Source organism: Myzus persicae, unplaced genomic scaffold, assembly GCF_001856785.1.
Source record: "Myzus persicae strain clone G006 unplaced genomic scaffold, MPER_G0061.0, whole genome shotgun sequence".
Lineage (NCBI taxonomy): Eukaryota > Metazoa > Arthropoda > Insecta > Hemiptera > Aphididae > Myzus > Myzus persicae.
This window is the reverse complement of record NW_019103947.1, coordinates 1,404-10,202: the sequence shown is the minus strand read 5'-3', so window position 1 is coordinate 10,202 and position 8,799 is coordinate 1,404. Positions and strand designations below refer to the sequence as shown.

Sequence of the window (8,799 nt, the reverse complement as noted above, 5' to 3'; positions counted from 1 at the left end):
AGCAGTTAAGATAATGTAAAACAAAATACAAAAACATATATATTATTTTATAAATTACTTTAATAATAGGCAATACATTTTACTTTTTAAAATGTTGAACACATTTCATTAATAAATTGTTTTGTTCTAACTTAATCTGAATTTTAGCTATTTATAAATGTTTGTGATTATCAAATGATTTTTTGTTTTTCATTTTGATTCAAACTGAAAACTTAGAATGAAATAAACAATATCTTGGAAACTATGCATTAACTGTTAGTATAAAATACTAGTTATTGAAATTAAATATTAAATTTAAATTATATATTGAAAATCAATTTATATATACCTATTATATAATATATAGTTTTTTTTTGATGGTTAGACTTTACATTATAACTCGCTCAATCACTTAAATCACTTAAATATAATTAGTGGCAACATTATATTATTCAATAATTTCTACATAATTGGCTGGAAATAGACCATATTGGCCTTTGCATAATCCTCTCCACCAACCTTTATCGATCTGAAAAATTTTAATATTATTGTCATTTATTTATAGAATATTTAAATTAGTATCTGTATTAAATGCACATTTAATTTAAATTTAAATTTACTGTTTATATGTACAAAGCATACAGTTAAAATGTAATTAAATTATAGTTGTGCACACAGAGAGGTACCATAAGTGCCTGGTCACTTTCTGACATTTTGTATTTAGAAAAAATGTATGTTTCAAAATCAGGGGCCATACTTTATATAATTTTACAAATAATTAATTAATAGTAATAAATAAGTTCATATTATGTTGATTTGTATTCAGTTATTAATGGGGTAATAATTTAAGTAAAAGGTGTAGGTATGTTATTATAATAACAAAATTAAAGTAATATACTTCAACATAATTATTTATTTAAGTTAATTGACTTATCAAGAGGACCCAAAAATATATTGGGTACTCCCCAAACCAGATCCATGCACACTTATAAATTATAATATAGTATACATATAAGTTTTTACCATTTCAATGTTTGTCACAATATCATCAGGATCAAAACTTATTTCATCATCAGCCGCTAAAAAAATATATATAAATTACAATCATATACTAATCATTCAATCTGAATTATTTCTAAATAAGGTTTACTTTGTGTAAATTATTTATAAGCCTGAAGGAATACATTTTAATTAAGTAGATTTAAATATAATTATAAACTTTGGAGGCATTTTTAATTTATAATTTAAGTTATCATGTAACAATTATTGTTAATTAAAATAAATGTATAATACTCATATTGAAAAACTAAATAAATAAAAAACCTCTAAAACATATTTTATAGAATAAAATCTACACTTACATGCTTGATAATCATATAAAGCCACAGCAATATATCCACCTTCTGGATCTTCTTCAGATACTGCTCCATTCTTAAGTTGCTCGTGCAGTTTTTGTTCTTCTAACTGTCTTTCTTCTTCGAGTCTATTTTGCTCTTCTTTTTGTTTGGCCTCTTCTAATTTAAGTTTAGTTGTCTCTTCTTCTAGTTTTTTTTTAGCCATCTCTTCTAATTTTTTCTTTGTTAACTCTTCTTCTAATTTTTTCTTAGTCATCTCTTCTTCTTGTTTTCTCTTGATTGCCTCTTCTTCTAGTTTTCTCTTGATTGCCTCTTCTTCTAATTTTTTTCTGGTTGCTTCTTCAGATTTTTTCTTATCTTCTAAAATTTTTTCTTCCTCTTCTTTGTTTTTTAATTCAGCTTTAGCCAAATCTTCCAATTTTTTCTTCTCATTCTCCTTTTTTAATAATTCTTCATTCATTTTTAGTTGTTCTTCCAATTGTTTCCTCTCATGTTCTCTCTTTATTTCTTCATTTATTTTTTCCTCTTCTTGCTTCTGTTTCAGTAAAATATTTTCTTTTTCAATTCTAGATTGCTCTTCTTTTCGTTGACGCTCTTCTTCGTCTGCAGCAATTTTTTTTAACGCTACCTCGTCATTTTTCACGGATGGTTGAATAGTTGCACCAACGACAACAGGAGGACGAATGGATTCGTTAGATATGGATAGCTCTTCTTCATCAGAATCAATTTTCTAAAATGTCAATTATCATAATAATTATCAATTAATCAAAAAATTACAAATTCTAAAATAGCTTAAAACTTCACAAACAAATTATTGAAAAAGCATATATTAATAATAATTATTATTTATTATATATGGTGAGTATCAATTAAAGGTTTACAAAAAAGGATTATTAAGATAATAATTACTTAATAAAAACAAAAACCAAATATGAGAGTTGAGAATGGTCAATATTCTCTATTGGTTTAATCATTCTTATTTTTTGTTTATTCAGTATATAACATTAAAACACCATTACGGAATTTTGTATTTTTAAGTGTTGGAATAGCAATTCCAACAGAACATTATTTGGCGGAAACCAAAACTTGTCCATTCAAAGTTCCGTGGTGGGAATGCACGATTAGGAAAGTGGAATAATTTTTTAGTGGTTTGTAGGTATTTGAGTGGGAGAAATTAAGGTACGAAACAGTGGAGCTCGTCATTTAGATGCACAAAAGCATAGCCTTTTCTTGGCGGCCGGAGTATACACGACATAATCATTTTATTTATAGTTTATTATTGTTAAATATAATCTGAAACAATTATAGTTGAAAAAGTAAAATTGTAATTATTATTTATATTATTAAAATTAAAATTAAGCCCTTACAATACATTAAGCCTAACTAGTAATTACTAGCCAATCTACTATTAATCCACTTTGTTTTAAGTACTGGTATTCAAAATTTAGGGAAATTATATCCATTTTTTTTTTGATATTGTTTTATTTCTAAAAATTACATTTAAGTGTTCTTTATAGTACTTACTGTAATTGGAGTGTTTTTCTTAACTTGTTCTGGACCATCAAGAAGTTTCTGTTTTTGTTCTTCTCTCTCTTGTAATTCTTTCAAACGTTTTTCTTCTCTTTCACGAGCTTCTTTTTTTTCTTGTAATTCTCTTTGTTTTCTTCTTTCTTGTTCTAATAAACGCCGTTTTTCATTTTCTTCTTCTTCTTGCTTAGCCATATTTTCAAATTTTGCTCTAAGACTTGATGGTTTAATACTTGCTAAAAAATAATGACAGTAGAAAAATATTATTTTTTTAAAATACAGCTCAAAAAGAAAATGGCTTAAATTTTTTATTTTATTTAATACTAGTTTTAAAAGATAAATTTTAAAAAAGTAACTCAAATATATAATATAATTGAATACATACTTATCTCTGGTTTCTGTTTTTGATAATTTGTCCCAACCTGACCAGAACTTTCATTATAATTATGAGCAGATTTATCTATCCTATCATTTTGAACACCAAACTTTCCTCCAAAACCCTATGCATTGTATAATTATTTAATATAAAATGTATTTATTTAATTAAAAATAACTTACTTTACTATGGTCTACTTGACTTTGATGTTTCTCAACAGTTTCTACACTATCCCACCCTACAGCAGACTTATCTTGACGATCTGACTGTACACCAAATTTTCCACCAAAACCAACAGCGTAATCTATAGACCATAAACATTTCATAAAAACTAATTATTTAAAAAATATTTATGTAAAATCATACCTTTTTGAGACTCATGCTTTTGTAATTTTTCCACATAGTCCCAACCAACAGCACTCTTATCCTGTCGATCAGCTTGCACACCAAACTTTCCACCAAAACCAGAACTATAATCTTTCTGAGATCCATGTTTTTCCACTTTTTCTTTATGACTCCAACTCACAGCACTCTTAAATAATAAATAAAGTTGAGAATAAAACAATTTTTAAGGACGTGTCCTATTACAATAACTGTACTATATTTTATTTGTATTATTTAAAAAACAAATAAATTTAAATAAAAAATAAAACTGCCAATACCTTATCAATTCGATCTGATTGAACACCATATTTACCACCAAAACCAGAACTGTAGTCAGTCTGTGAAGCGTGCTTAAAGTGAGGTGCAATATAGTCATGTCCAACGGCAGATTTATCCATTCTAACAAAAACACAATCATATTAGTCTACTATAAAAAAATATTTAGTATTAAATTAACCATACCTGTCAGATTGCACACCAAATTTACCACCATATCCAAATGCTGCTTGGGGCCCTTCTTCCATTTCTTTTTTTTTTAAAACTTCATGAGCTTTAGTCACTTCTTCACGTAGTTGACTCATGCTAAACGAACAAAAACAGTAAATGAAATTTGTACAAATTCCAAAAAAATTATAACAAAAGTAACCAACTCGACATGATCTAATACACGTCCAGAACCAGGAATGGTGCGAGAGCCCCATCTTTGTTCTTCTTCGCTCACGTCGTTCACAAAATCTGGATCAGTCTCCCAGTCATCATCCGCGTTCTCGACCGGTATCTCAACATTAACTCCAGCGGATGACTTCCACATAATGCTCTTCAAAAACTCTCCTGTATTCCACTCTACAAATCCATGTAGGTACAAAATTGTTTATTTATGTAACATATGATATACTAAAAACGTCTATATGGAAAATTAAACGATCACAAAATTCGAAAACTGGGCCACTTAAATAATATCAATATGACTAATGAGTAATATAATTATTATTATTTATTAGTGTATAGATAAGTGTATCTAATGAATACAGTCAGTGAGTGGTCGTCGTAGTCCCATCGTCTGTTATCTAATCAGAAAAAATTGCCATAAAAAAAAGATGACAACAAATCATGGAAATAATATTCTTCTTTATCATTTTTTTAAAAAAAAATAATAATTTTTTGCAACTACGATTTCGAAATCAGAGGGCAGCGTCTGCGCCCGGCAAACGATAAGGTTTTGTAAAAATGACAAAACAATTTGTGGTCGAACCGGTTGTTAATAAATTGTAACAGCCAATTACTATTTCACATATATTTTTATCACAACAATTATTATTTAACTGAAGTGTATCATAATATCGAGTGTCATACATATTATCATAATATTATATTGTGCTCACCGACGCGCGCAAAGGTGCAGCTGCTTTTTACGGTTCGCACCAATCACACCCGCGTCGTTATTGCGGCAGGGCGTCGGTTTGGATGTTTCGACTCGTTTTCGGTCTATTAATGAAATCCCGGGTCGTGACGCGGTCGCATATTATTATTATTATTATTATTATTATAACATGTACACTGCAATGTGTGGGTATGAATGGTTGGTGTTAACGTTATGCACCGCGATCTAAACAATATTGCGCCCGTATTGTTTATTTGTATATTGGTATTTAGATCTTATTATTGACAAACGCGAGCGTGAACGTTGCGCGATCGCATCGATCGGATATCGTGTAGAAAACGGATTGCAATTGACCCGACACGTACGTCGTAGATGTTATAATAATATACTGAGTGATGCTGCAACTATACAGTCATGCTCACCTCCCATTTTTCCTTTTAAAATAAATTTATTTAAAATTTGATTTTTGGGATATTTAATAGGTATTAAGTACCTATATACTAACCTATACCTAACCTACCTACTTAGAGAATATTTCCAAGTTATTGACACTTATTTGTACCGGGTTGGTCTGTGCAGTATAACAAACATCTGATTTTCAAACGAGGACCACTCCCCCCCCCTTTTTAATGTACATTATTTAGCGGATAACTTTTTTGAAAATGTTGATGTCCCTCATCTCAAACGATGAAACGTGTATGCGTATTTTTCTATTATTAATACGTTTATACTAAAAGATAGTCCTTAAAAATAGTTTTACCAAAATATTTAAAGTATGTAATATTAGATCTTCTACTGAATCTAGTATTTATCCTGCATATATACTTAGAACAATTTTACAAATTAAAATATTGATAGATATTAATAAACAATAACTTATATTTTCAAATCACCATAGTCAAAGACTCCAATCCCCATGAATCATAATTACTCCAAAACTATTATTGTGGACCTTAGCTCTAAAAGTTACGAAAACTTGTTCAAATTTTTATTTTGAAACATCGAATTTTCAAGAAAATGTATCCGCTAAATAATTCACAGTAGAACATTGGGTTGTCATTTGTAAATACAGAAGTTTGTATCTCCACAGGACATTTCTCAAATATGTAGTGCAAACAATTTCAAGAGTTTTAGGATCTTATAGTATTTGAGTACATATTTTAAAAAGGTCAAAAATCAGATTTTGAGTAACTGCAGTATCGAAGACAAAAGAAACGAATCACTCTATATTATACTATATAGTGGGTAACATAATAATTATATTGTATTATATTTATCCATTTCAATTTCTATTGCTTATAACGGGTATACAATATAAGTTAGGGTCGGCAAGTGGGTGGCAGACATGGACCAATTGCTAGTAAAACAAAATTTGTATTTTAGGGTCAATATATATTATACCAATAATTACATTGCCTATAATTTAGGCCAGTGTACAAATTGCTTGTTTATTAAAAAAAAATTAGGAGCCCCAGAAGATTTTATGCTGCGGGCCCATAAAATCTTAGTTACGCCATTGTAATATAGGTAATACCTATAATAATTCAGGTATAAAGTAAAAAAGTATATCATAATCACATTATTGTGGTGTTCCGGTCGCTGCTGGTCGTATTATTATGTTACACCTGTATGGTAAATGCGCACCACATTGACCACCGACTATGGATTTGCGTCAATTATTATATATATTATTAATATAATACCTATTATGATATTATATCGTTATGTTATTGTATCGCGTATTGTGTATCTCACGTGTGTCGTTAGTTGCGGTTTTTTCGGTGATTATGTGGGTGGTGGGTGCCGACTGTGATTATTGCAGTGGCGACAGCATGCGTAGGGATATCTTAAACCTTTCGACTTTCGTATAAATAACGGCCGCGTCCACAACAAACGTATACTTCACCGTCGTATCTCCACAGATCAACAACAGCTCGAGTTCAATATAATATTTTAACAACACATAATATTATATTATCATCCAATTTGTTGTTGACTTTTCGACTCTCGATTTTGTCTAGCCGTCGTTGTACGTTTGCGAAAAAGTTTATATCTTTTATACTTAACTTACCTATCAGCCGCAGCTACAGTGTCTTAACTTTCAACTCCGCGCACTTGTTGGATTCGTCGAAGCATTCTTCAGTCAACTCTAATACTATATATATCATATATATTCACCAATTCATCATGATCGGAGTACTCGTGAGTTTAATTATGTATTTATATTATGATGCAATACCTTAACTAAAAAGTAGGTATATTGGTAATTCAGTTACCACATGGCACAAGTCGTCGAACTAATATACAATATAGAGTATAGATTATATTAGTATAATATATAAACATCAACTTTTGAATAAGATATATTTAATTTGTACCTACAATTATTGTATAATATGTCATTTCGAATATAGGTAATTTATTTTTGCACTAATAATGCCATGCCGTATAATAAATGTTTTATAGACATTTCGAATTTAAAATTCAAAGACAGGTTATTACCTACATATTATACTTATAATACTTGGAAGTATATAACAATTTAAATTTCAATACATATAAACACTGTGTACTATATTATTGTATAATCCGTTGTTTGTAGTTATTTACTTCCATTAGGTTTCAAAAAGCTCGTGTGTGGCTGCACACCCATTTTATAATCACGACCGCATGATGACTATATTATTGTTTCAAAAACTAGTTCACTGCATATTTTGTGTATTATTGTAAAACGAAGTATCGTGATAAATCGTTTTTGTTGGTCTGTTGTACTCAGGCAATTGTTTTCGCGGTCCAAGCCACGGCGGTGCTGGCCGGCGGCGCCCGGTACCCGTCCGGACTGAACCCGGCCCTATGTCCCAATTATCCGCACTGCGACAACGTGCTGTTGGCCGCGTACGCCCAACCGGGAGCCGGCAACGATTACAACGACCATTACACCAACAACAACAACGCCGGCCAGTATTACGGTTCCGGTTACCAGCACCACCCGTCCGAGGCGTCCAACTACCACAACAACCAGCCACATGTCCCAGCACCGTACACCGAGCCCGGCTACCCAGCGGGCCTCTCGTCGTCCAACTGCCCTAACTACCCGTACTGCTCGCACCAGGTGCCGGCCGAGGCGCTCAGGTACGCGCACAAGAGATACCCCGCCGGCGTCAGCCAGCAGAACTGCCCCAACTACCCTTACTGTCACTAAAGATCCGTTGCCTATAATATATTATAACAATAATATTACTTCAAGGGCGATATATGAATATTATGTATAATATTATTATCATTTGTATTTAGTAATGATGACGCTCACCCTGCAAGCACCGAGTTTATGTTAATTTTATATACCTACAGTAGATTCTTATTATTTTGACGAACTCAATTGAAATCCCCTTACAAATAATATTACCATTCCAATAAAACTCGATATTGAGCAACTTTTATCTGCAGTGTCTCTTGAGTTTAGACATAACGTGTGTTTACTGTATATAAATACATTATACTTCGGTAGGTACATTGTGTTTATAGCTAAACCCAATACATATATCTATATGGCTATATATATCATCTTTAGGTACATATTGTACATTAAACTCCCGTTTATTCGATTAATTATAATTATATAATTCTAATATTATACTTAAACCCTGAAGTGCTAAAGCGTACCATATCACACTATATTATTAATATTAATATTATTATATTATATTGGAATACGTATCACGTTACTCATAATAGTTTAATATTTTAGCCATAATTAATAAGAATTATATTTTTTTGTTTTGAACAACTTTACCTAA

The 8,799-nt window shown here is 30.6% G+C and overlaps 2 protein-coding genes across 2 annotated transcripts; one reads left to right on the top strand and one right to left on the bottom strand.

Moving 5' to 3' along the window:
* Nucleotides 1–327: 327 nt before the first annotated feature.
* LOC111036762 (src substrate cortactin) lies at nt 328–4,644 on the bottom strand. The gene is made up of 10 exons (XM_022318923.1): nt 4,272–4,644; nt 4,084–4,203; nt 3,900–4,020; nt 3,604–3,769; nt 3,420–3,541; nt 3,247–3,361; nt 2,859–3,097; nt 1,341–2,064; nt 1,003–1,058; nt 328–508 (listed from the first exon to the last, which is right to left on the bottom strand). Exons 1-10 carry the CDS (start codon nt 4,430–4,432, stop codon nt 428–430), a joined length of 1,905 nt encoding a protein of 634 aa, XP_022174615.1. The 5' UTR covers nt 4,433–4,644; the 3' UTR covers nt 328–427.
* A 175-nt stretch (nt 4,645–4,819) lies between these two features.
* On the top strand, nt 4,820–8,509 carry LOC111036763 (cuticle protein 1). The gene is made up of 2 exons (XM_022318924.1): nt 4,820–7,204; nt 7,779–8,509. Exons 1-2 carry the CDS (start codon nt 7,190–7,192, stop codon nt 8,202–8,204), a joined length of 441 nt encoding a protein of 146 aa, XP_022174616.1. The 5' UTR covers nt 4,820–7,189; the 3' UTR covers nt 8,205–8,509.
* Nucleotides 8,510–8,799: the final 290 nt, after the last annotated feature.

What these genes read in the sequence shown, in the direction of transcription:
- LOC111036762 (XM_022318923.1), bottom strand. Translation starts at nt 4,432, where the DNA reads ATGTGGAAGTCATCCGCTGGAGTTAATGTTGAGATACCGGTCGAGAAC. An exon ending in CGTGTATTAGATCATGTCGA is followed by an intron (nt 4,204 to 4,271) that starts GTTGGTTACTTT and finishes TTGTTCGTTTAG; the next exon opens with CATGAGTCAACTACGTGAAG. An exon ending in GTCAAGTAGACCATAGTAAA is followed by an intron (nt 3,362 to 3,419) that starts GTAAGTTATTTT and finishes TACAATGCATAG; the next exon opens with GGTTTTGGAGGAAAGTTTGG.